We start from the raw sequence: 27,146 nt of genomic DNA on the forward strand, positions 1-27,146 counted from the left end.
AATTACTTAATGTATGTAAACGAGCTTTGAAGATGAAAAGTGCAAACGCAGTCTCCTTAATAACATCTTCAAGACTTCACAGAGCCCCAGAGTCGCTGCTGAGCTCACCTTTAAGATGAGTCCGTGGGGAGTTGCTGGCAAACTCCCCAAGCCCATAAACAACATAAAATGGCTTTTCACTCCTTTTATGCAGCCAACCCCAGCTCTCCCCACCAATAAAAGGACCAGGGAGGATCAGAGAGACCAGAAGGATCCTGAGCCTCGCACTCTGCCGCCCGCACCACCTTCCGCTGCCTCTCAGACTCTGCTCAGCCTCACACGATGTCGTGCCGCTCCTACAGGATCAGCTCAGGATGCGGGGTCACCAGGAACTTCAGCTCCTGCTCAGCTGTGGCCCCCAAAACTGGCAACCGCTGCTGCATCAGCGCCGCCCCCTACCGAGGGGTGTCCTGCTACCGAGGGCTGACGGGCTTCGGCAGCCGCAGCCTCTGCAACCTGGGCTCCTGTGGGCCCCGGATAGCTGTAGGTGGCTTCCGAGCCGGCTCCTGCGGACGCAGCTTCGGCTACCGCTCCGGGGGCGTGTGCGGACCCAGCCCCCCATGCATCACTACCGTGTCGGTCAACGAGAGCCTCCTCACGCCCCTCAACCTGGAGATCGACCCCAACGCACAGTGCGTGAAGCAGGAGGAGAAGGAGCAGATCAAGTCCCTCAACAGCAGGTTCGCGGCCTTCATCGACAAGGTGGGTGAGGCCTGAGACGGCCCAGAGAAGCCTCCAGCCCTGCCCTCCCTTGGGGAGGTCCCAGTCTGCTGAGGAGACAGGATGGCTGCCGGTTTGAGGCAGCAGAGGGAATGACGTGCAGACCCATACAGGTGGAAGGGTCAGTTTCCATCACTTCACTCCCGCAGCATTTAACGAGGTCCAGGTGTGGTCTAGAAATTGAGCCTGTGATCCAAAGTGTGTGTATGTGTGTGTGTGCATGTGTGTGTGTGTAGCGGTGTGTGCGCGTGTACATATGTTAGTGTGTGGTGTGTATATGTGTGAGTGTGTGTACATGTGTGTGAGCATATGTGTATGCATGTGAGTGTGTACATGTGTGTGAGCGTGTGTGTGTTTCTTGAGTCAAGACGACATAGGACTATCAGAACTGTGTCTGAAAAACCAGACTGGGCAGCAGGTGCTGGAACAGTGGGAGATAACGGGGAGACCAAAAGACCTTGTGGCTCCTAGCCAGGCAGCCCGTGAAGGGGCTGGGGTAATGCCCACAGCCATGCTGCCTCTCCCAAGTCCTTGCTGCATCACTCAGCAGTGTGAGACCCCAGGCAGGTTACTCTGCTGAATAACAGGACTGCCTCATCCACCTGTGAGGAATTAATGAGTCCATGCATGAAACATGATGGCAAATAGTCAGCACTCAATACATGTTAGCTGCTACTATCATTATTTTCCAAGGACAGTGGTAGGTGAGGAGGTGTGACAGCCAACCCAGGCCTGGCAGCCCCTTCATGAGAGAGGGCTGAAATGCAGACGGGGAGGTGGCCAGGCTGGTAGGAGGAGGCCCCCTAATGCAGCCAGAGTGTGGAGAACGCTGCATAGCTGTGAGGCTGCCTCCCAAGAAAGTTTTGTGGGGGGAGGCTGGGAGCCTCCTTCACAGGCTCCTCCTGTGTCCACAGGCCTCTAGCAGAGCAGAAGGAGCAGCTTTGGGGGCCTAGGATCAGGGTTTGGGGGCAGAGGCAGTCACCTTCCCGTTTTCACTCTTTCTTTAGTGATCTGAGTCCATCCTCACAGTGACGGGTTGGAGTGGGTATCAGCGTCTCCACTTATCAGACAGCAACTTGGAGCTAAGGGGGTGTATACGAGCATCTCAGACATGCTGTAGGGGGAGGCAGAGCATGCCTATCTCAAGACTATCGCTTACCATGAGCTGGGCATTTCACACCTTGGGGGTCTCAATTTCCCCATGTGCAACATGGGGTAAGTAATATCTACATCCCACAGGGCTGTGATAATTGAATGGAATGTATAGTTAGATGATATAGACATAGACACAGACATTAGACATGGATGTGTATATCTTACCACAGGCCTTGGCACTAAGTAGTAAATATTTAATAAGTGTTTGTTGCATAAATGAGCAAGTGAAGGGCAACTGGTAATTATAATAATAGTTAAATAGACTGAGCATTTACTACGTGTCAGGGACTGTTCTAAGCACTTGATATGCATTAACTTGTTCAAGCTTCACAACAGTGCTAAGACATACACTATTCGCTCCATTTTGGAAAGGAGAAAACTGAGCCCCAGGAGGTTAAACAACTTGCTCTCTAAAGTATCAAAACTGGGGCTCGAAACAGACCTTTGGCTTTGAGTCAGACTGCTTTCCCTCACACCCACAACTGCCTCCCTGGGGGCCTGGGAATGGGCCCCTTGAGCCGCAGACACTCAGCTTTATGGCTCAGCCCATTCAGCCAGCACCCGAGGGCAGAGAGACTGTGGGGGACCAGGTGCCTCCCCCCAGGCTCCCTCTGACTTCTTCTTTCCACCTGAATGGCAGGTGCGCTTCCTGGAGCAGCAGAACAAGCTGCTAGAGACCAAGTGGCAGTTCTACCAGAACCAGCGCTGCTGCGAGAGCAACCTGGAGCCACTGTTCAGTGGCTACATCGAGACTCTGCGGCGGGAGGCCGAGTGCGTGGAGGCTGACAGCGGGAGGCTGGCCTCAGAGCTCAACCATGTGCAGGAGGTGCTGGAGGGCTACAAGAAGAAGTGAGTGGCAGCAAGCTGGGGGGACTCAGGGGAAACTCAGAGAGAATGCTGGGAGGCTCTGCCCATAGCCCTCTTGCCACAGCTTCTTTCAGATTCCTCTAGCAGGCTGCCTGGAACCCAGAGCAGATATCCAGTGGGGCCTAGATTTCTTCAGATTCCTGGGATTCACCTCTAAGACTCCACCCCTGTGAGCCTTAGAGCTACTTCCGGGGGAATGAAGAGAGGAAATCCAGTGGAATTCTAGCACTCTCTATGTCCCTGTCCTTCACAGCTTACCTTTATGACATGGGCTCTGTGATCTCCCTGCCAATGGAACCAGCTCTCTTGGGACCTAGGATGCACAGATGATTTTAGACTTGGGGGAAGGAATGTGCATTCCTAACCCCATCTCAGAGGCAGAAGGACTGCGGTGGAATGAAGCCAGGCTAGGACAAGGGCTAGCCCATGAATAATACAAAAAATAGATCCTGGAGGGGCCAAGACAACATCTGGAGGGGATTAATCCCTTTTCAATCCCCGGAAGAACTTGCCCAGGAGTTGGGATGGTATTCAAGGTCCAGTTTCTCAGCTCCAGCCCTTCTCTCTCCCACACCCAGGTATGAAGAGGAGGTGGCCCTGAGAGCCACAGCAGAGAATGAGTTTGTCGTTCTAAAGAAGGTGAGGGGCTGGTCATGGGGCAAGGAGGAGGGGGCCCATCAGTGCAAACTCCAGCGAGGGGCAGGGTCACCATGCTGACCAAAGGCACCTTTCTTTGGTCTCCTCTCATATGCATGTCCCCTCCTCTTTGTCCCACTGCCAGGACGTGGACTGTGCCTACCTGCGGAAATCAGACCTGGAGGCCAACGTGGAGGCCCTGGTGGAGGAGTCTAACTTCCTGAGGCGCCTCTATGAAGAGGTAAGGGGGCACCTGCCACCCAGCCAGAGCAGGTGGAGGGGTGTTTTGGAGACAGGGGAGCAGTGAGGCAAGGGTGCATGTGTGTGCCTATGTTTGCCAATGTGCAATGTAAGTATGAAAAGAGCTTGCACATACGTGCCGGGGCCCACAATACAGAGGCCATGTCCACGTTCATGTGTGAGAGGAGCATGGGGTGTACATGTTCTTGGGCTGCTCTGTGTCTGTGACCTCTCTGCATGTTGGTGTGCTGCCTGTGTGAGTGCCAGTCTACAGATGGGCAAGAGAGTGTGCATGTGTGGTGGGGGTCAGGATGGCTTCGCACATAGGGCATGGTCCTCATTAATGGACTGACTAATCACTCATGCTGGCCTCCAAACCCCAGCTCCCCTGCTGGGTGACTTTGGACCAGATCTTTTTCACCCTCTGGGCCTCAGTTTTCCCACTTTTAAGGCAGACACTGTTCCCAGATGGCCTCTACAGCCCCTTTCAGCTTTGTTGTTTTTAAGGAGCCTGTGCATGAGTGAAGGTGGTAGGAGCAGGAGTCATGTAACCTTCATGACCAGTGCCCGGTCTGGGAAGTGGACATTGTCCCCTGGGGTGGATCACGTGGCCCAGATCAGGCACTAGAAGCAAATGCACTGGCTGTTGGCCCCACAGGAGATCCGCGTTCTCCAAGCCCACATCTCAGACACCTCGGTCATAGTCAAGATGGACAACAGCCGAGACCTGAACATGGACTGCATCGTCGCTGAGATCAAGGCTCAGTATGACGATGTTGCCAGCCGCAGCCGGGCCGAGGCTGAGTCCTGGTACCGTAGCAAGGTGAGTGGCACAGGACACCTGCCTGCTAAGCATGGCAGTGGGAGGGAAGTGAGGCATCTATTAGAAAAGATTTCTCTTGCCTGGGGATTCTGACCCATGAGGACAGTATGAGAAAAGCCAGTAGTTCTCAGGTTGAAGTGGCAGGGCAGGACTGCCATGTGTGGTTGCACAGGCTGAGCACCGTACAACCTGTATAGTCATCTGTGGTGTCCTGAATGGATGGGGGGCCCCACCCTGAGCCTCATGAGCATCTCTACTTCCCCCAGTGTGAGGAGATGAAGGCCACAGTGATCAGGCATGGGGAGACCCTGCGCCGCACCAAGGAGGAGATCAACGAGCTGAACCGCATGATCCAGAGGCTGACGGCCGAGATTGAGAATGCCAAGTGCCAGGTGGGGTCTGTGGAGGATTCAAATACGCAGCACAGGCCGGCTGAAGCACCTGGCCCTAATCAGGCTTCACAGTGTGCCCATGAGGAAGCAGGGACCCAGAGGGAAGGCAGGGGCTCTATCATATTTCACAGCAATCAGACCATGTCACTGACTTCCAAAGGAGGATCCAGCCCCTTCCTTGGCCACCCTGTGATCGCCATCAAGGAGAGATGATGAAAAGCCCACCCATCTCCTCCCTCATATTCACAGCCCCATTAACTACCTGGCCACGGGCCAACCTTCTCTCCAGGACCCTCCTCTCCCTGCCCTGGCTCCATCAGCTTGGGTGAGCCAAGCTGTGGCTTCTCTTTCTCATCGTGGCCCTTGTATCTCCACCTGATAGCGTGCCAAGCTGGAGGCTGCTGTGGCCGAGGCAGAGCAGCAGGGTGAGGCGGCCCTCAGCGATGCCCGCTGCAAGCTGGCTGAGCTGGAGGGCGCCCTGCAGAAGGCCAAGCAGGACATGGCCTGCCTGCTCAAGGAGTACCAGGAGGTGATGAACTCCAAGCTGGGCCTGGACATCGAGATCGCCACCTACAGGCGCCTGCTGGAGGGCGAGGAACACAGGTGGGGCTAAGAGGACTTTGTGGGGTTTCAGAGGTGGAGGCTGTGGTCCTCCAGGAGTGAATTTCCTTGAGCTGAGTGTGAGCTACAACTCTGGCCATGGCTAATACAATAGCTTCAATAATAATAATAATAATAACTGAATGCTTCTGTGCTAGATCTGTGCTAAGTGTTTATTTTATAATCCTCACAATCCAATAAGATAGATATGGTTTTTCCCATCTTTTTATCTTTAGATAAAGAAGCAGGCTCAGAATTCAGTGCCTTTATCATGGCTACGCAGTTAATAAGCAGAAGAACTGGGACCTGCACCCAAGTCTCATGCCTCCCAAATCCGTCCTTGTTGAATAGCTTCCTACTGAAGCTGCTGCCACACAGGCCTGTGTGTTATGATGATGATGCACTTCTATATGCATTTAGCTCTTCATCAACCACAAAGCCCCTTCACACCCTGGTGTATCTGATTCAACTCTCCTTCCTGTGAGCTTGATTGGCACCATCCAGGCTGGCCACCATCACTCAAACTAGGGGCACTGTTCATAATCTTACCCACTGCTGCTGAAAATCAGAAAGCCTTGTCTTCATGGTTAAAACCATAAAAGAAAGAAAGCATTTAATGCAGATTTGAGGGAGCCCTTCTTGCCTTTCAGGGGTAGACTCTGTACACAGGATGACCCTCTCTGTCCCCAAGCAACCATCAGTCTCAAGGAATCCAACTCAGTGTCTGGAACTAACAGAGTTTTCTTTCTCCATAGGCTGTGTGAAGGTGTGGGCTCTGTGAATGTCTGTGAGTATCTGCCTGAAATTCTCCTGGAAAAATGGCTTTTTTGATAGAAAAGCTGAACTCATTGGCCTAACCCATGGAGCCTCGAGTGTTCCCCCAACTGTTTCACCCTCCCCTGGCTCCTCAGTGGGGGCCATGACAGGTGTTAGAGAAAGCAGAGCTGAGTGCTCTTCGCAAGTGTTGACAGTGAGCTATAGGCCATGGACCTGTGGCCTGGCAGCTTTGCTCCCCGGGGTCCAGGGGTCCTCACTTCCTTCCTGCCCCAGTCCCCTAGATGGGCTGTGCATCTCAGGGACAGGGCCTGCATTGTTGACCACCAATTCCTTGGAGAGGGAGGCAGCTCCTGCAGTGCCCTGGGGCCTGTTGTAGGGTGGGTGAGATTGCAGGGAGCTGCTCACCCCTCCATGTCTCCTCTCTCCACAGGTGTCAGCAGCTCCCGTGGTGGAGTCTCCTGTGGGGGCCTCTCCTACAGCACCACCCCAGGGCGCCAGATCACTTCTGGCCCCTCAGCCATAGGCGGCAGCATCACGGTGGTGGCCCCTGACTCCTGTGCCCCCTGCCAGCCTCGTTCCTCCAGCTTCAGCTGCGGGAGTAGCCGGTCGGTCCGCTTTGCCTAGTAGAGTCATGGAGCCAGGGCTTCCTGCCAAGCACCTGCCTGCCTGCATCACTGCACTGAATGGCATGTGAATGGAAAATGTGTGCTTGCTTCCAGAATCTTCTGGATGTTCCTACAGAGGGAAAGACCTACAGAGGGAAAGACCCTCGGGCCGCTCCCCTGCGCCTTTTCATGCTAGGGAGATGCATCCTAGTTGTCCTCCTGGCAGCTGTTTTCAGAGGCATTCCCAGCCCTCCACTTAACTCCTACTTAGCTCCAAAATACCTGTAGCCAATTTGTATTATTCCCCCAGCTCTCAGGGACAAGACCAGTCCCCCAGCGTGGTGGTCAGCACGGAAGCTCCACCTTCTGGGTGGAGGCGCCATCCTAACCATCCAGCCAGGCCACCCACAACCCGAGAATCAGGGAGAAAGTCCCTCCCCAGCAGCCCCCTCATCCTGGCTGGGAAGAATGGTCCCCCAGCAAGCACTTGCCTGTTCATTCCCATTCATGTTTTGCTTCTCTCTCAGACTGCCTTCCTGCTTCTGGGCTAACCTGTTCCAGCCAGGCTCCTCATGTGACCTCGCAGTTGAGAAGCCCATTATCCTGGGGCATCCTTTTGCCTACAGCCCCTGGTTAGGGCACTTTGGACAGGTCTTGCTATTCAGTGCACCTTTGTACATTTCAAAGAAGACTCCATGGCTGCTCCAGATGCCCCCTTGCTGGGTGCAGGTGGGGACTGTCCAATGCAGAGCTGGCGGGACAGAGAGTTAAGCCACTTCCTGGGTCTCCTTCTTATGACTGTCTATGGGTGCATTGCCTTCTGGGTTGTCTCGATCTGTGTTTCAATAAATGCCGCTGCGATGCAAGAGCGTGTGGTCTTGTGAGCAACTTCTCCACTCCCTTCTTGCCTCATCTCCAGATGACCAATCCCAGCCCAGCCCCATGCAGTGTTTCCCCAGTCACCCCCCAGAAACTCTGCTGCTTCCTGTCCACTTCCACAGTCTGATTCCACTCAGTCGCCCTCGGTCCCCTCAGGCCTGGACTACAGCCCAGCTCCCCACTAATGACCTCTTTCTCCCCGACCCACCCTGCTTACTCCCAGCAGCCAGAACTCCATCCCAAACTCACTGCTCTCAACCTCTCCTGCCTGGCTCAAGTCACTTCCTGGCACATGTGTGTGCTTCTTATGCCAAATGCAGGCTTCCTCTGTCACCTCCTTCCCCAGCTACTCCTCAGCCCTGTCCAACCCCTCCATGCAGTGCTCATCCTCCCAGTCATGGACTCCACCCCAAGGAGACAAGTCTACCCTCTGAGGCAGCCCAGAGACACTCTCTCCTACATACCCCTTGTGGACACATAGGCCATCCCACATCCCTCCTCCCATTTGTCTTTGCTCAGGGCCCTCCTCTGCTCCCCAAAGCTACCACCCTCACCCCTACACCCCCCCAGCCCTCCCCCGCCCCCATCATATAGTGTCTGGAACCCTGAGAATCTCTGGTTTTGTCTCTGCGGATCTGGGCCAGGGATGTCAACGGGTGTGTCTGGATCAAGCTGGAAATTCCATAAGGACAGGAAGTATCTCCTCCTGGCTCTGACCTTCCACTGAGTCCCAGGATGGGGCTCCAAGATATGCCAGGCCTGGGATGTGCTGGATGAATGCAGGCAGCTGGTGCAGCAGGAGGTGGAGACATCCAGTCCTCTTGCCCTCAGCTCCATCTCCCCATTAGCTGTCACCGTCATCAAGCAGGTGTCTGCCAGCCCCCTGCTGCCCCATCCTGCAGCCTCTTTCTCTGAGAGGAGAAGATAGGGCCTTGTGCATCCTCACTTCAGGCCCAAAGGGCTGTAGCCCCACTGGAGGCTGCTGGCTGCTTCTGAGTGCTCAGGCTGCTGCTCTGTTTGAGGTTTGCTGGCTGACACCTGGCGGGCCTCCTCCAGGTCTCTTGCCTGCTGCCTCCTTTTTCCCAGCTCTTTGGGCCCTGAGGGCATGGTGACAATCACAATAGGCCAACTTTCAATTTAGGGGACATCATTCACCCACAGGAAACGTTAAATCCCAGGGGCTGAAACATCAGGAAATGGAAATTTGAGCCCCAATTCTGCCAAGACTGCCAGGTCTCGGTGAGTCCTTGGGCAGGAAGTGGCTTTCATGCTTTGCATGTCAGTCTGGGGTCTATGAGATGAGTGGGTAGAGTCCTTACCAGGTCTGCTGCCTCCTATGGTTCTGAGATGCTACAGAGAGTCTATGCTTGGGGAAAACAGCTTAATGTTACCATGGATCTGGGCTGAGCAAAACAAAAATGCCAAATCTGATACCCAAAAAATAATGGCACCATGGATTGAAAAGTCAAACAGCCAGAACCTGGGAGATAGGAATGAATTTTTTAATACATTTCCATGCTTTGTGTGCAAATACCATTCAACAGATTCAGCTGGCCAGAGGTGCCTTTTGCTTACGGGGAGGTAAGCCTCTGCCCCAGCCCTCCTTGCAGCCAACAGCAAAAACCCACCACAGCAAGCTCTTCTGGCTCAAAGGATGCTGGGGCTCCTGCAGCTCTCTCCTGATCAAAGAACTATTCCCCTCGGAACGCAAAGGGTACAGTCCAAGGGTAACTAAGGATTAACATTTTATTAGAAAGAAAAAATTCTGAAGAAGTCAAGTGACCTGAAATCGAGAGATCGAGGAAAAGCCAGAAGTTCAAGAGGCCCAAACAATAAAGTGGGCCATGGGAGTGATCCCAGATCTCTGCCCTGGGCTCCTTCCTGCTTAGAAACATCACAAACCAAGCTAACACCAGCATCAGAGAAAATCAGACCTGCTGTCTGTATTCAATTCTTATGTAAATGTTAGTGATATCCTTCCCCACAAACACACAAAGCTTCCAGAGGATTAGAAGTATGGATAATAACCCGTTCAAAGAAACAGGTATGCTTGGGATTTGTCATCTTTTCCTTTCTCCTGAAACCACTAACACTCCACCACCAATTCTCAACCCACTCTGCTTCAACCCATCCTCACAAACACCTATGCCCAAGAGAGTTCCTTCCCCCAGCCCGTGTCTCTAACTGTTCCCTGCTTCAATCTTTGGGATCTCAGAAAATAGAATTTTGTGTTACTACTCACATTAGCCAAGCATAGTGAGGAACACAAATTAACCATATTATCAAGAAAATTACCAAGTATGTTCTGTGTAGACATGGACATGACTTAATGTCCCCTTGTCTGGGTTATTCACACTCCTGTCTCTCTCTGGGAACATGAGCATTAGGAGGTGACTGTACTAAGTGTTTTGCTTATTGAGGATCAGAGCAACAATGACATGGGCACTAAGCGCCACACTCCTTGGGTGTAGGGACATGCCAGGCAGAACAAGCAATGGGAGAGGCTTATTTCACAGAGCCTCAGGCCACCTTCCTGCCTCCCCCAACCCCCAACCCCCAACCTGTGCATGCCTGGAAATCCCTGCTCATTTCCGCTTTGTTCAAAAACCGAGGGCTCCCCCATGTTGGCAGGGGAGCAGCCAGGGAGTGGGGTGAGGCGGGGACAGCATGATAAGCTTACGCATTAAAAATGAAGAAAATACCCAAGGCATTCATAGACAAATAGCCACCCTCCACCACCATCAAAAGGAAACACAGACCCTTCCCCAGTCCACAGTCCCATGCCCCAGGGCAGCCAATGCCCCCTGAGACACCGTTTCCTCCTCAGAGTCACTCTGGTGACCCTTTTAACCTGGCTTTACTGCTGCTCAAACTTGGTGGGATCCGGACTGTGATGGGCAGGCCCCTGCAAGACCCTTTGGTCCGGGAGACAGAGACAAGGGAAGCACCACCCTACTAAGATAGACCTCTGTCCGCCCAGGTCAAGTCACTGCCTGGCCATTGTGGTCACTGAAACAGAGTCTGAAGACATCAGAAGAACTGCGTGGCCGAGGAGAACCATTCAAAGGCTCTTCTCTGTTATGTCGCCCGTGCAGTGCTGGCCCTCTGGATGCGAGAGACTCGGGATGGGAAGGCGAGTCACCGTCCAGGCCAGCAGGACTTCCTCAGCCTCCGTGGTCCGCAGGCCACCCGGGTGGGGACAGTTTACAGTGTAACAAGGGGCCTGCAGGTCCTCCCTGCAGGTCCCCACTTTGGCCCCATCTCCCGTTGAGGCCACCGTTGTCCCCCATCTCCCCACCCACGAGAGTCAGGGGCCACACCCCTCCTACCCCCACCCTCGCTTTGCTCACGGGTCGCCCCGTGCCCTGCCCTGCCTGCCTGCCCACCGTCACGTCCAGCCACCGGGTATCCTGGGCGCATCTCCAGATGCACGGCGCGGGCCCTGCTGGAGCCCGCGGGATCAGGTCCACAGGGGCCTTGGGTCCTTGGCTCACGCAAGGTTCGCGCCTCGGCGCCTCTGGACTGGTTCCCGAGTCTTCTGCCGTCCGCCGGGATCCCGCCGCCTGCGCCTCTCTCAAACGCGCCCGCCCTCCACGCCTGGGCCCCGGCTGCCCTCCTTCACCCCTGCCCGAGACGCCCCGCGTCCCGCCCTTAGCCTCTAACCCCAGTGGTGAGGGGCCTAGGGCCTGGGTGCCGGGAGGGACGGGAGGGCGAGCTGGGCGCCACCTGCCCGCCGTTTTGGGGTAGTGGGCAGGGTGTTTGGGGGTTATTGGCTGCTCAGGGCTGCCCCGTGACATGCCCATAGCACCGTGGCCGGGGTCAGCGCCCTCCTCTCCGAAGTCTAGGTGCCTAGTGCGTCCTGGCACAGAGGTTTTATAAAGACCCTCGGGGGTCGCCCGTCTGCAGTGAATGGGATGTGGGGAGCGAACCCGCAGGTAGTCAAAAGGCCAGGCCCTGCTCCCCCAGACTCCACCCCTAGGCCGGGGTGCCAAGCCATTGCCTTGGCAGGTCCGGAGCTGGTACCAGAAGGTTTGGCAATGTGCGTGAGCACCATGGAAAAGAAAAGAAAAAAAAAACCTTTTAAAGACTTTCCTATGTCATGAGATCAGATATGCATTCTTGTGGCAAAATGTTTCCTACCCAGTCAGGCTTAAAAAAAAAAAAAGTTCCAAATAAAATAAGGTGGGAGAAATAGTTCTTCCTGTACAACAAGTGAAAGAAAGTTGACCTTCAGAAACCCCTCTCTCCATTCATCACATACAGGCGAGACAGCCCTAGGTAGGACTTCTAGGGAACTGTCAGTTCAAGAGTAGGCCAGACACACAGTTCACCAATCAATTGCCTCTGACCAGGTTATCAGGGCAAATGCCTTCCAACCACGTGTCTGAGCTTTGATCCTGGATTCCCATATAAAAGGCTTGTATTAACCGCCCCGTGGTATGATCTGTCCGAGATTCTTGGAGAACAGAAGCTACGGGGAGATGTTTCTATAAATGCTTCTAGGAGGTCCCATGTGTCACCTTCCATCTCATCTCCAAAGTGTCAGACAGCTGGTGAAGGAGCATCAGGCAGAACTCCTCCAGGAGCATCTGATGAGCCGGAATGTTTAGCCTGAGGAGCAATTAGGGAAATGCTGTGGAAACATTTATGAACAGCGGCATTCCCTAGACATGAGTTTGAATTCTGGACTAGCTGGGTAACTTAGTAAAGCTACTTCTTTGAGCCTTAATTTATTTATACGTAAAATGAGGATAATATTCTGGTTGCTGTGAGAAATTAATGAAATACATATATAATGTGCCAGACACCTAGCAGGTGTTTAACAAATACAGGCTCCCTTCCTCACCGCTTTTGTACCTTTGCCCCCACCCTGCCCTGGTGTCTGTGTGGCCCAGACCGTGGCTCTGACCTTTTAGCCGTAGACAAAGGAGAAATGCAAAGGGGCTAGAACGATCCACTGAGAATCAGAGGGACAGTCACTTCCATGGCCAGAATTTTCTGACCCTCCTCTTCCCTCTACCCACATAAACCTGTGGTTCTCAAGCTTTAGTTCTTCTAGGAATCACCTGGAAGCTTCTTAAAATACAGATTCCTGGGCTCATCCCTAGAACTTTTGATTGAGAGTTCCAGATGGAGCCCAGGATCTGCACATTTAGCAACTACCCCACAGGGATTCTGATGCAGGTGGTGGTCGGTGGACCACATTGTGAGATGCACCAAGACAGTCAGGGCTTTGGGTGGGTTGGGAAGACAATGAAGGAGGCAGGCATTAACTTGGTTACTAAGAAAAAGCCTTTCGCCATTGATATTTAATCAAGCACACCAAAAGAAAGAAGGAACCATACAGGAATCATGCAAATACAATGAACTTCCAGGCAACAAACAGTATAAACCCAGCTGATTAGCCTCCGTCAGTCTTTCAATCTGGACATATGAATAGTTGGGGGACTCTGGGAATATACAATCTCTCAGAGCAAGTGAGGAGCCCAGCTCCACACCCCCACCACCCTTCCATGCTGAGGCAGCATCTGGAGCCCCTGTCATCCGAGGGCAAAGCACAGAGATGTTCCCACATACTCCACACCCTCTAGCTGGCTCCGTTCCAAGAGGATCTGGCACACAGTCAGGACTTAATTTAACATCTGCTGGCCTGAAGTTAATTGGGGAAGACAATGACCGAGAAATTTATTCAAAAAAAAGCCTTTCTATTTCATTCCTGAACCACAGGGAAGGGGAGCAGCAATGGAAGTGAAAATAATATCAAACCCAGGGTTTACACAGAAAAAGTAAATCGTTAACTCCAATAAGAAGGAAACAGGAGAGTTAGTTCTGGGTTCTCTGTAAGGGGAAATTACTAAACTGACATTTGGGCATGCAAGAGAAAAGATTTCCACTCCCCAACCCACACTGCCCCCATCAGAACAGGTCCGTCCAGAGTCCCACCCCCTCTATGCAAACCGCACAGATTGGGCATTGGAGCAGGCCCCCACTGCAGAGGGGCAACACAGTGCACCACTGCTGATGGCCACACCCCCTGAGCCACGGGAGGCAGTGGAGTCCAGGTCCCCGCAGACCACACCACCCTGGGAATGGCTCACACATGTGGACAGAGACACGGGTCAGAATTCTCTTCCATCTCAGAAATGTTATGACCCAGAATCCTTTAGAACCAATGATTAATTATCTTCCTTCTCTGAGGGACCAGCAACATGAGTCTTTTTAAACTACAGGCAAACCTGAACCCACTGCCATCTGCTTCTTCAGGAGTGTGGTTAGCAAATTGCACACCAAACTCTACTTGGACCAGGCTGATGTTGAGACGTGTTCATACAATCTTTGAGCAAAAACTGATAGATCACACTAGACGAGTCATCTAGAAATATGGTTGCTAGAGAGGTGAGGGGAATGGAGGGATGGGAATCAGACACCTGGCCCAGGGGCTGTGTGTACATTGGATTATTAGATAGAGATTCACAAGTTGCCTGCAGAGACCCACGTGATCAGAATATAAACCTAGCTTTTTTTCTTACTAGAACATGCTACCACTTGAGTAGTATTCTGTGTGTAACTAAAAGGCTTAAGCTATTTTTGCAGAACCAAATAGGGGTTCAGAATTTGCCCCATTCATTAACTTAGACTTCATGGATGTTCCAGATGGATCCACATATGGCCAAATATTTGAGGTCATCAGTTTGTCTGGATCCCAGAGACATCAGCTCAGGAGTCCCTTGTCTACCACTCCATAGACAGAGGCTTGGTCATCAGTTAGATGCAATCTAATACTAAGATTGCTGACACCCCAGAAAGCCATGCCCACACACACCCAACTTACAGATATTGACTGAGCCCACACCTTCACACAGCCTGCAGGGAGAGGAGAGAGTGTACGGTTAGTGCTGAGTTCCTCTGCTTTTGCACCAAACCTATTCTCCTCCATGCTGAAGGAGGAGAAGGGCCCTAAGAGGCAGGGGGAGGCTACCCACCTGCTGCAGACAGCATCAGTGTTGGTCCTGCTTGCTGGGATCCCAAAAGGACAGGAGTATGTTAGCTTACAGGATCCAAAATGCCACTTTATGCCATGTTTGGCTTTCAGCCATGGAAATTTGGTGAACTGGGAAGTAGAGATGAGGGGGGCATCCTCCTGGTCCCTTGGCTGGAAATGCCAGCAAAGCCAAAGTGGTGATGGAAGCTGCTGCTACCTAGCTAGACGTCTCTGAGCAGGAAAAAGCTTGCCTATTACTCAAACAGATTCATTTTTATACCATGATTTCAAATGGTACCCCAGACATCTATCTCATTTCATTCAATGCAGAGGGAGGCTGAAGAGTATGGTGTGGTTAAGAGCTTGGACTCTCAAGCCAGGCTGCCTGGACTTAAATCTGGCTGTGCTGCTTACTAGCTGGGTGATCTTGGGCAGGTCGCTTAACCTTTCTGTGCCTCAATTTCTCCAGCATAAAATGGGGGTGATAATACCCGCCTGAAAGGATTATTGTAAAGTTCGATTGAGTTCTACATGGAAAGTGCCTAAAATGGAGACTGGCACATAGTAAGGAAATCCGATATGTTTGCTACCAACATTATAAACAATTCATTTTTGTAATCCCAGCACCTTGGGAGACTGAGGGAGGTGGATCACTTGAGCCTAGGAATTCGAGACTAGGCTGGCCAACGTGGCGAAACCCTGTTTATACTAAAAATACAAAAATTAGCCAGGCATGGTGGCAGGCACTTGTAGTCCCAGCTACTTGGGAGGCTGAGGCAGGAGAATCACTCGAATCCGGGAAGAGGAGTTTGCAATGAGCCAAGATTGCACCACTGCACTCCAGCCTGGGCGACAGAGTGAGACTCTGTCTCAAAAAATATGTGTATATTATTTATGATGAGACATATATACCACTACAGTGGGCTTTTTATAAACACTCCCTCCTCCCTCACACCTCTCTGCACTTTCTGTTCTGTCTCCCCTTTTGTAGCTTCCCACTTCAAACCTTTTTCCCCAGGAAAGCTCTACCCTGCCTCATTCTGCCCAGCTCAAAACACTTCTTCACTTATCTTTTGAGTGAGGATGTACGCATCTGGCTCGGTTTCCTGCCACTCAGTCTGGCATTGCCACAGCCTTACGACTGTGCCCTTTCAAGGAACCCACAGTGCCCGTGGTGGTGCCTGTCAAACCACAATGCTGGCGACAGCTATCTCTGAGTTGAGTGGCTCTGAATGCTTTTGTTTTCTTATTTTCTGTATTGGCAGCAGCGAGCATTACTTATGTAATTAAATTAAATATTTTAAATGCCAAGAGGAGGCAGTCTCTTAAAAGGTCAATGGCCACAGTACACATAGCACAATATGCTAAATTGACTTTAAAATCACATGGATAGGGGGTGTGTACTAATAATTCTGATTGAGTTATTAATCCATTAATTATTAGTATCATAATGAAAATCAGTACAAGTGCCAGCTGCTCACTGAATGCTAGTGAGTGGGTTGGGTGCTTAAGTATCCGAATGCAGACAGAACTCCAGTGGCTTCACCCAAAGCCCCAAGGAAGCTGGCAGAAAAGTGTGTGTGCTTGAGCCAAGCATGGAGCAAGTCCAGCAACGTGGCCGGGCTGCCATCAGTGACGCTTCATGGAAGGTTTCCAAAGCCAACCAGGCCTTTGAGTTCCCTCTTCATGGGGGCAGCCTGGCCTGGCCATCATCTCATGACAATCACCTCCTCCTACTGGGGCTTACTTACTATGTTCCATTAAAACTCACTTAATCCTGCAACAGCCTTACGAGGTGGATTTTGTGATTATCTCTGTTTTACAGCTGAAGACGCTGAGGTACAAAGAGGTCACATGCTAATAAATGGCGGAGCTGGGATTTGAATCCAGAGTGGGCTCATGGCCTGTGCTCTTCACCTGTATACTCTACTACCCAGTCTAGCCTCCCCGCCCTGAAGGGACCCAGCTAGAAACTCTAACGATGTGGCCGTCCCAGGTCCAGAGGACCATGCAACCGTCCCAGGTGTAAATACACATCACTCTGCCCCACACTGGCTTCACCTGCCCTCAATTCTTGGCTCAAATTGTCAGCATAGCTTCTCCTCAGCTGTTGAGAAGGCAGCCTCCTTCTGTGACAGCTTCCCTGGGCCACTAACCCCAGGCCCTGGAGGACTGATGTATGTCTGTCTTGTCTTCCTTTGCAAGGACAGAACTTGTGCCGCTCATTTCTATTCCCTGGTCCTGAACACCAGGCTATCTAGGTTGATAGGATTCTTTGCACATCCCAAATCAAATGGCCTTTAACTAGTTTTCTGAATGATTCCAGCTTTAAGAACCCACTGAAGCTGATTGCAGAAACATCCTTTCAGTCAAGAGGGTAAAGTAGTGGCCTTGGAATGAGATCCAGATTCCAGCCTGAGGGGCCGTGCAGGAGGGAGAAGAGCATTGGTGGCCAGCCCAGAGACTGGTACATTTTAGGTGAGCCATTAACTGGCTGTGCTCTTGGCCAAGCCCCTTCCCCTCTCTGATGTCAGTTTCCCTATCTGCAAAATGGGGACATGGTTGGAGTCCATGATTTCTAGAGTCTTTCCCAGTTTGAACATTCTCTGCCTGGAAGATTTCAGTCCAGCTCTGAGTAGGAACGTGAAGGGACCCTGGAGCCCCTGTCCTCACCGGATCTCCTCGCCCTCCAGCAGTTTGCGATAAGTGGCGATCTCCACGTCCAAGCCCAGCTTGGAGTTCATCACCTCCTGGTACTGCTTGAGCATGCAGGCCATGTCCTGCTTGGCCTTCTGCAGGGCGCCCTCCAGCTCAGCCAGCTTGCAGTGGGCATTGCTGAGGGCTGCCTCACCCTGCTGCTCAGACTGGGCCACCGCAGCCTCCAGCTTGCAGCGCTGTGGGGATGGACAGAAGGGAAGGAGTTTAAAAAGGGTGCAGGTTGTGGGGACTCTGGTGGGTCTCCAGTGGCCTTGGTCATCCTATTTTATCTCCATTCAAAACGGTTAATTTTTAAACTTAATACTATTTAAAAGAAATACATATAAATGGAAAATTAACTAGGCAGGGACATGGCCCATTTGGATTTTTTTCCTTCATTTTTGTACACTTTATCATAAAACTGACTTGAGTTTGGCAGGTGAGCCATTAGAGGGAGGAAATGTTAGCACTGAAATAGGAATGATCATTATTAGTGATATTACCTTATACTTGTATATACCGTTGTTCGTTTACAAGGTACTTTCATAGATGTTATCTTATTTGACCTTCAAAGTTATTCTGCAAGCTTGTCACTACAGGCATTATTGTTCCCATTATGCAAATAAAGAAATTAAGACTCCAAAAAGCTGTGACTTGCCCTAAGCTATGCAGTTAATTAGCACCAAGCTCAGGTATTCAAAGGCCACTGTGCAGGGTCTCACTCTTTGGCCTGTTGAGATCATCTTGCTGAAAGAAGCTCCCATGTGCAACAAGTCCGGACACACTAACTACAGCCCCTCCCTTCACCCCGCTTAAGAAAGCATATCAGAAGCAAATGAACAAAAGCACTGTTATCACGGGACAACTTCGAATCTTCTCTAATTTCACATCTAAAAAGTAAACCACTCGCATATTTCATTACTCAGCTCTTAACCATAACAAATTACTAATGATACATCCTGTGCAGTGATGAAGAACAGCAACTCAGAAGGCAGAAGACAGAGATTAAGCCAGGCATGTGTGGGAGCACTGTGTTATGCTGGAGGTAGTATTACAAATCACTGGCGAAAGGATGGATTACATAATCTATTTTCTTATGATATGTAGAAAAATTAATTTAGAACCCTTCTCACTGTGTATACAAAAAAAAAATAAAGTTCAGATGGATCACAGACCTAAATGCAAGAGGTAAAACTATAAAACTAACGGGGGGAGAAATTTAAGAGGCTACCTCTATTACCTCAATACCTTCTAAGTCTAAACCATTGAAGGAAGAACTTAAGATGGATTTGGGCACATCCAGCTTAAAGATTTGGGCTCAATAAAGGACAAACAGACAAGTGATAGACTGAGAGAAAGTTAATTGCAATATGTGTACTGACAAAGGCTTACAATCCAGATAGAATGGACAAAGGAATACTGCAAATCACCAAGAAAAAAGGAAGGAACCACAATAGAAAAATGGGCAGATATATGAGTAGACAGGTCTTAGAAGGGGAATACAAATAACTAGTAAGTGTATGAGGAAAGATTTGATATCACTACTTAACCAAAGAAATGAAAATTAAAATAACAATTAGGTGCCAGTTTACACCTATCAGATCCACAAGAATTTGGAAGTTCGATAATAGTGGGTGTTGGAACAGGAGCCCTTGCATGCTGATTATAGTAGTGTACTCTGGCACAGTTCAAATACACGCCTCTCCAAATGGTAGCAGTCCCTGAAGATAGGAGGGAAGCAGGAACCAGACAAGAAGTGGCAGGTGTATGGAGTGGGGTCTCGGCGCCCCCCAACCTGCTGCTTGTCATTCTCCACCTCTGCCGTCAGCCTCTGGATCATGCGGTTCAGCTCGTTGAGCTCATCCTTGGTTCTGCGGAGGTTCTCACCCTGTTGGGTCACTGTGGCCTTCACCTCCTCACACTGCAGGTTGAGAGGCAAACATGCAGAAACAATGGCTAGAGGCTGCTGTCCCCGACCCAATCAGCCAGCCTGCTGTTCCACAGCTCTCCTGCCTTCTGGCCCTGCTCTACCCAGGACCTCAGCGGCAGCCCCTCTAGAGTGCAGGAGTGCGTTTCCCAGGGAAACTCGAGGCTCACAGCTATCCTCCTGTCTCAGTGGGGCTGCCCTGCCCCCCAGACTACCTTGGTTTGGTATCAGGTCTCAGCCTCCACCCGGGTGCAGCTGGCAATATCATCATACTGAGCCTTGATCTAAGCCACAACCAAGTCCATGTTGAGCTCCCAGCTGTTGTCCATCTTCACCACCATGGAGGTGTCAGAGATTTGTGATTGAAGGAGGCAGATTTCCTGTAGAAGACAGCAACCAGTGCCCTCAACTCCAAATCCCCTTCTGATCCTATCTCCTCAGGAAATTTAAAAAAAAAAAAAAAAATCCCAACTCTGAAATTAGAAAACTACCAGCAAGTCAGGAAAATTTTAAAACTGTAGTTCTAAGAGGAAAAGGCTGGAATTGGGACTGTGGCCTCAAAGCAATGAGTAACGTGGAATTCTACTAATACAGGGATCAACAGAGCTGGATTTATGTGTATGCCGTCACCCTGGCTCACCCCGCCTTGGGGCCTGAATAATCCAGATCAGCTATAGCTCTATGCACAAATCTAATCAACCAGATTGTGGCCAGAGGGAGAGGCCTGGATTATCTGCTTGGGTTTTTACACTACCTAAATTAATAAATTAATTGTCAGATCTCCACTTCATGACATGGGAATTAGCCACTTTCTTTCAAATCATCTTAAAGGAAGGGCATCACCCAGTTCCACCCGAACAAGAGAAAAATCCCCTCTGGTCACATAAGTAAAAATATCCAGGCCTAGGAGAGTCAAGAATGTACAGCTTTCCTAGAACCCAGGAACCAGGACAGGCCACACTCCAAGGAAACCCTCCCCTGTCCCCTCTCTCACTCGCTCTTCCAGAGATGGGGAGAGATTTACCTCCCCGTAGAGGGACTGCAGGAAGACTGACTCCTCCTTCAGCGGCTCACATTGGCCTCCAGGTCCGTCTCGCGCAGATAGGTGCAGTCTACATCCTGGTGGAGATAGACACAAGAGGATGTGGAGTGACCTTTGTCCCCCTCGCTGTGCCCCTGAGCCTCGGCTCTCCTCAGCGGGCCCTGAGGCCACCTCCTGGCCCACCTCTCTGCCTCTGGCCTGACCCTGCCCAGCCACCCTGCACTTACAAGTCTAACCTAGACTTCTGATCTTCACCTTCAGAGACCCCCTAGAAGGGACAGAGCCTTTGTTGTCTGCCAGTGACGTTACCTCCCATTGCATAACTGAGACCACTTGGGGAAATGAAGTGGAGAGCCGAGGACCTTGACAAAGAAGGAAGCCTCATACCACGGCCCAGAACGTCAGGCTGCTGCCTCCCAGCCAGACTGACCCACAGAGCACAAGCATGTGACAGTCACAGAGCCTCTCTGTAGGTTGTCCTCAGAGCCCAGGCCAGGAAACAACCAGCACTCAAATAGCTGACTCTCCTGCCTGAGATCAAGGCCAAGCCTCTATTGGCAGATCTGTCACCAGCCTTCACTCCACCCTGTGATACTCACAAATAAGGAGGCTGGCAAGCAAGCACATTACTTGTTAAAGAACATTCACATGCACTTTCACTCAGCAACATGAAACAAAAGGGAAACCATTCACAGTTTTATTCCCCAGGGCTTTTCCATCATCACCAATTGCACTGAATGATGGTCACACTTTGAAATCATTAACAAGCTGAGAACCAACCCCTAGTCTGGGATAACAGGGGGAGGCAATGCCCGCAAAAAAACAAGACGGAATTAAAATTGAACATTTCAGCCAATCCAGTAGTTTAAAAAAAGTCAAGCAGGAGCATGGTGAGGTTTTCTTTTTATGAAGGCTCTATCGGCACTGTCTGGATTCCTGCATGGGCTCTATGATGGCTTCTGCAACCAAACTAACCCACCTTCTTGTGCCAGGGGCTCCAGTGCCTTACCACCAACAATTGGGCTAATGGGAACCTGAAAGGGCCCGCAGCATCAGAGCGTCCGGTGTCCAGGATTTAATTCTTCCCGTGTGAGAACAGTTACTCACCTTCTTCAGCATCATGAACTCGTTCTCAGCTGTGGCCCTGAGGGCCAGCTCTTCTTCATACCTGAGGAGAAACAACCCAGGTGGAAAGGCCCCTGGGACTGAGGACCTGGCCAGGCCAGAGCCCAGGTGTGCCAAACTCCCTGGTTTTCTCCTTTCTCTGTGCCTTTGGAGAAGAGGCTTTGCCTCTCTGGACTTCTATTTCCTAGCCACAAAGAACCCATTGGAAGGACACTGGACTTGAAGTCCAGGTCCCTGGTATCTGGTCCCAGCTTAACTGAAGTTGCTGCAAAACCTGAAGCAAGACATTTAATCTCTTTGTGTCTTGGTCTAAATCACCTGAAGTGCAGTGAGTCACTCAATAAATATTTGTGGAATTATTTAAAAACAGACAGATATTCCACAGAGCCTTTAAATTCTACACTGTACAAAACACAAAGCTCTACGAAGCCACCCCCATGAGGTTTTATTCCCCCTGCCCCAATATCCAAGGACTTGAATTCCTAGAAGCAACCCCTTGTTCAAGTCATTCCCCCACCCTCCTCCATCAGCCCAGCCCTCTTCCTCTTGCCTGTGAGATTGTAGCCCGGGAGCAGCCCTGCCCCCACAAAGAAGACCAGAGTTCCCAGAGCCCAGAGCATGGTTTTCATAACTTTATTATTATTTTGTTTTTTGAAACGGAGTTTCGCTCTTGTTGCCCAGGCTGGAGTGCAGTGGCGTGATCTCAGCTCACTGCAACCTCCACCTCCCGGGTTCAAGCGATTCTCCTGCCTCAGCTTCCTGAGTAGCTGGGATTACAGGCGCCCACCACCACACCCAGCTAAATTTTTTTTGTATTATTAGTAGAGACGCGGTTTCACCATGTTGGCCAGGCTGGCCTTGAACTCCTGACCTCAGGTGATCCACCCACCTCGGCTTCCCAGAGTGCTGGGATTACAGGCATGAGCCACTGCGCCCGGCCTGTTTTCATAACTTTTGAATTCCATGGTCATTTGGGGCTACAGTAAGCACTCAGCTCTATAACTACCAGCCCGCACACCCCCAGAGTGGGAGACAGACCTTGATGCCTGCACACTGAGGATTGTGTCTACATTTGCTTCACCCCAGGGGACATGAGGACCCACTGCTGGGTCCAGCCAGATGGTAAAACCTGAACTTCCAAGAATCCCAAGCAGGGTTGGAATTACCAGGATTGATTGAGGTCAAAATCACCCTTCACTCTGTCTGTATCTACAAGGTAAGTACAGTGACCCGGTGAGTTTAGACTAGGTAATGAACAAGCTAAATAACTCAGGAAAACCCAAATTTACATTGGTATTTGAATTGTGGAGCCCTGCAGAACGATAACCTGATGGTTTATCTGCAGAATAAATAAAGGAAGAATCCAAGTTCATCAGATACTTGGAATGGCTTCAGCCAATTCATTCAGATACCTCTCCAGGGCCTTTCCCTTTCCCCCCATCCTAGCTCTGACTGCTCCGGGCTCCTCCTCTCCAGCCCTGCTGTCCTTGCTCCTCCTGTTTCATTTGTTCCTATCTCTTCATCTCTGCATCAGTCTGTACCCTGAATGTGTGTCCCATCCCTCCCAGACAGGGAACTCTTCTCTAAATCTTTTCCCAGCCCCCAGCACAGGGCTGCAAGAACTAGGAGCTGACACGAGATAAAGCAGACGGTAAAGCAGAAGTGTCTGATAGCTTGTCAGGGCAACCCTGGCCTTCAGCAGTCTCAGCTTCTGGAGGAGTTGTGTGATCTCAGCTAAGACTGACTCCACTGCCTAGAACCATCCCAGCCCTCTCATGCTCACTTCTTCTTGTAGCCCTCCAGCGCCTCCTGCGTGTAGTTGAGCTCTGAGGCCAGCCTGCCACTGTCGGCCTCCACGCACTCAGCCTCCCGCCGCAGAGTCGCCGTGTAGCCCTGCAACAGGGGCTCCAGGTTGCTCTCGCAGCACTCGCGGTTCTGGTAGAACTGCAGCTTGGTCTCCAGCAGTTTGTTCTGCTGCTCCAGGAAGCGCACCTGCCATTCAGGAAGGAGGAAAGAGACTGAGGGGAAAGCCTGAGAGCAGGTTTTGCCTGGTCCCCCAGAGCTCTTTCTGCCCTTGAGGATGGCCCCCGCCCTGCAGCAGCCTGTGACCTTCCCCAGGAGGCCAAATTATTGGCAAAGTCTGAAAGTGCAGGTCACAAGTAGTCCCCAAGTAACTTCTCTCCACCCACCCCCCTTCCCAGAAAGAGCACACTATTTATAAACGTTCGTTTATTCTACACAGAATGAAATTAACATCCTGTAGAAATATTTCATACTATGCATACTAGGCAAATAATGATCCCCCCAAAGGTGCCTGCACTAGAGGGATTTGAAACATGAGAAGGACTCAACCCGCTATTATGGCTTTGAAGATGGAGGAAGAGGGGGCCACAAGCCAAGGAATGTGGATAGCCTCTGGAAGCTGAGAACAACCTCTGGCAGTCAGCCAGCAAGAGAACAGGGACCTCAGTCCTGCAACCACAAGGACCTCAATTCTGCCAAAAGCCTAAATGTCCCTGGAAACAGATGCTCCCCTGGGGCCTCCAAAAAGAAATGCAGCCCTGCCGACACTTTAACATCAGCCTTTTAGGTAGTAAATTTGTGTTGTTTTAAGCTGCTAAGTTTGTGGGCATTTGTACAACAGCAATTTTTCAATGTACATACCATGACTCTTCCTTACCTCTGGTGCTGGGGCACTGAAGCCCAGGACAGAGTATCCCAGACCAGGAATTAGGAGACCTCTCACTCTAACTCTGCCACCAACCAGACCACTTTGCCTCATTCTCACTGAATTGCATTGTAAAACAAGACAGGAGAAATACATTAGCAGTGGTACACTGGCAGCTCCAGGCCCTATCAGGCCCACAGGCATGTCTTACTTGCCTTGCACACTGTTGTATAGAGATCTGATTAGTTGCCAACACTTAATAACTGAGTGGTTTCAAGTAAGAATCTGGATCTCTCTGACCCTCTTGACATACCAGAAGTTCTGGCAAGGCTAGGTAGGCCTGTGGCTGGAGTGAGGAGCAGCTACTGTCCCTCTAGGTGGGCATGCCTCTCAAGTTTGGCTTCATTCATGTGACCCACCAAGCCCCCGTTGAAGTTTGCATTTACCAGCCCTAAAGCAGGTGATTTCTTCTCCAACTCTAACCTCTTGGGAGTACAAGCCTGGTACAAACCCTCAACTGTCCAATTGTCCGTGCTTGAGGGACAAGGAACAAAAACTCTGATTATCCAAAAGGCATCTGCCTTGGATTTTAACATGCAGACCCAGGTCATGGGACAGCCCTCTGGCAGGATTAAACCCACCATATCAATGCACTTTGTAGTCTGGAGCTCAATGCAGTTTGGAGCCTGCAGGAAGAAGGCTGGAGGGAAGAGGGTGGCCATCAGCAACCCCAAGGGAGGGAAAAGCCAGCCTGGTGCAGTGGTATAAGTTCCTCTCCCCAGACCCAGAACTGGTGCCTGTCAACGGAGAGAGCAGCATTCATGGGTGATGCCCAAAAGGCCACATGCAGAGACCCCTTTGAGCATGCACTCTCAGGGTTCTCACTGTGCTTTTGAGCAAATTAGGAAAAGATGCCTCCAGCCCCCTGCCAGGGCACATGGCTCTGCAAGCAAAGCCTGGGCTGGATTTCAACCTCCCCTGCTCTTGCTAGGTGTCCTTGTGCAATGAATAACCTGCCTAACTCTACGGTGAGCTTCTTTGTGCTGATGGAAAGGAAGAGTAATCTGGACAGCCAGCGGTATGTTAACAATGGACGCCCAGCACCTCTGTGTGCAGATATGCCCACTTCTGATGTAGCGTTGAACTGAGAGCAGAACTTCCACCCACCATCGCCCTAGTTTATGCCTTCTTATGCAGTCCCAGGGTGTAGATATACACACCATTCAGCCCTGGAAGACGAGCTTCTCCTCCTTTAAACTTTGGTGGCTGTCCTCCCCCAAAGACTGTGAGCTCCTAGGGAGGGCATCATTAGGTTAAAGGAAACCAGAGCTATACACTCAACCAGGAGGACTCTGAAACTGCAGCATCAGAAAAGTCAATTCAACAGCCTCTCCCCGGACCATGCTTTAAGTTTCTCAACTCACTGCCTTTAATCTATGCATGTGCTGCGGGGTATAAAGTGCCTCGGGCAGAAGTCCTAAGGGTTCACAGCCTTCCTATGACGTCCCCACCACGGAGGAGCAGGCAAGGAGCCTCTGACCCCTCTGCATCCTGGCTCCTGCTCCATGCTAGGGACGGTAGCATCTCCTCTAAGGGGCAGGTCAGACAGGCCTAGGCAGAGTGGCCCGCTCTGCCACACTGTCCTACTGCGTGCCGGTGAGATCGGGAAGATGGACGGTGCACACACATCATGCTTGCTGCTTGCCTGTGAGCAGCAGCAGCAGCAAACACCCCTCTTCTGTCTGGTGGTTTCAGATTCATTTTGCATTTGACTGACATGGCAACATTCGAAAACCAAGACCCTGATTCAGCCACGTTCTCACAGCCACGTGCTAGTCAGTAACAGGAGAATTTGAACCACCCTATCATCGGGTTCCAAGTCCCTTTCCCCTTCCTAAGCCACAGTCCCAGGAAACAGCTCACAGACCCACCTTGTCAATGAAGGCAGCAAACTTGTTGAGACACCTGATGTGCTCCTTCTCCTCATGCTTCACACACTGGGCATTGGGGTCGATCTCTAGGTTGAGGGGCATGAGGAGGCTCTCGTTGATGGTAACAGATGTGATGCGGGGTGGGCTGGGCCTGCAAAGGCCCCCTGCCCAGTAGCCAAACCTGCCCCTGCTGTGTAGGGGCCATCTACAACTCACCGCGATCCGGGGAGACCCCACCGTACACAGGCTCTGACTGCCAAAGCCTCCGAGGCGCCTGGAGCCTAGCCCCCCAGGGCTGACCCCATGATGGGCCATGGCACTGACACAGCTGTGATACCCAGGCTTGGGCACAGTGGCAGAGCGGGAGCTGAAGTTCTTGACCCCGCAGCCAGAGCTGATGTGGCAGGATTGGCTCGCCATGCCTCTGTTCTGCGGGACAGTCCCCTGGACTGAGGATTGAAGGATGACACGGTCTCACATGGGAGGCCTGTTATTGCTCCTGCCTTTTATTGGGCAGGGGACAGGCCTCCTGACAACATAAAGGCAGAGAACATTATTAATGCCATTTATGAGCATAGGAATCTCCCGCTAGGCAGACCGCAAGGGAAACTGCAACCTGCCTCTTTTAATAGGCGTATCAAAGAGACCCTGCTTCCCAATAAACCTTCCCTTGCCATTCCAACCTCACAGGCCTAGACATATCTATCAAGCCCCTAATTCCCCTCCAACCTGTGAGAGGACCAGGAATCATCATCCCATCAGTCAAGTCGAGGCTTGAGCCAGCACATTCTTGAAACTCCAAGCTATGTCCCACGAGGTTCCCACCAAGCCCATCCTTTCAGGTTAGGCACTTGTGGGGCAGACCCTTCAAGCCTTTCCCTACGATTGCTATTAGCTACAGTTCATCTTATAGGGTGGCCATTGGACTTTGTGTTGCTCCCCTTGAAGGCAGAAGTCATGTCTGTTCACCTTTATATCCCCTCTGGCAACTAGTAAATACCAGGTCCCCAGGCAGCCTTGGTTGAAATGAATGGACTGGAC

General features: G+C 51.3%; 2 protein-coding genes across 3 annotated transcripts; one reads left to right on the plus strand and one right to left on the minus strand.

Moving 5' to 3' along the window:
* The first annotated feature begins 245 nt into the window (after window positions 1–245).
* On the plus strand, window positions 246–7,720 carry KRT85 (keratin 85). 2 transcript variants are annotated; one of them, NM_001098570.1, is given in 9 exon segments: window positions 246–741; window positions 2,555–2,763; window positions 3,360–3,420; window positions 3,563–3,658; window positions 4,316–4,480; window positions 4,747–4,872; window positions 5,255–5,475; window positions 6,228–6,259; window positions 6,680–7,720. In NM_001098570.1, coding segments are annotated over 9 exon segments (1,524 nt in total). In that variant the 5' UTR covers window positions 246–321; the 3' UTR covers window positions 6,874–7,720.
* A 955-nt stretch (window positions 7,721–8,675) lies between these two features.
* On the minus strand, window positions 8,676–26,525 carry KRT89P (keratin 89, pseudogene). Its single transcript, XM_054664100.1, is given in 12 exon segments — window positions 8,676–8,830; window positions 10,942–11,749; window positions 13,697–13,826; window positions 14,562–14,597; window positions 17,389–17,609; window positions 19,208–19,333; window positions 19,555–19,719; window positions 20,364–20,413; window positions 20,416–20,458; window positions 21,489–21,549; window positions 23,290–23,498; window positions 26,106–26,525. Coding segments are annotated over 12 exon segments (2,424 nt in total).
* Between the last annotated feature and the right edge of the window lie 621 nt (window positions 26,526–27,146).

This window comes from Pan troglodytes, chromosome 10 (genome assembly GCF_028858775.2).
Source record: "Pan troglodytes isolate AG18354 chromosome 10, NHGRI_mPanTro3-v2.0_pri, whole genome shotgun sequence".
Taxonomy (NCBI): domain Eukaryota; kingdom Metazoa; phylum Chordata; class Mammalia; order Primates; family Hominidae; genus Pan; species Pan troglodytes.

Bases quoted from the DNA above. Each gene is read 5' to 3' on its own strand.
- KRT85 (XM_009425248.5), top strand. From the start codon at position 3,306: ATGGTATTCAAGGTCCAGTTTCTCAGCTCCAGCCCTTCTCTCTCCCAC. The intron at 3,360-3,562 runs GTATGAAGAGGA...TCCCACTGCCAG, and splicing joins CTTCTCTCTCCCACACCCAG to GACGTGGACTGTGCCTACCT. The intron at 4,873-5,254 runs GTGGGGTCTGTG...TCCACCTGATAG, and splicing joins TTGAGAATGCCAAGTGCCAG to CGTGCCAAGCTGGAGGCTGC.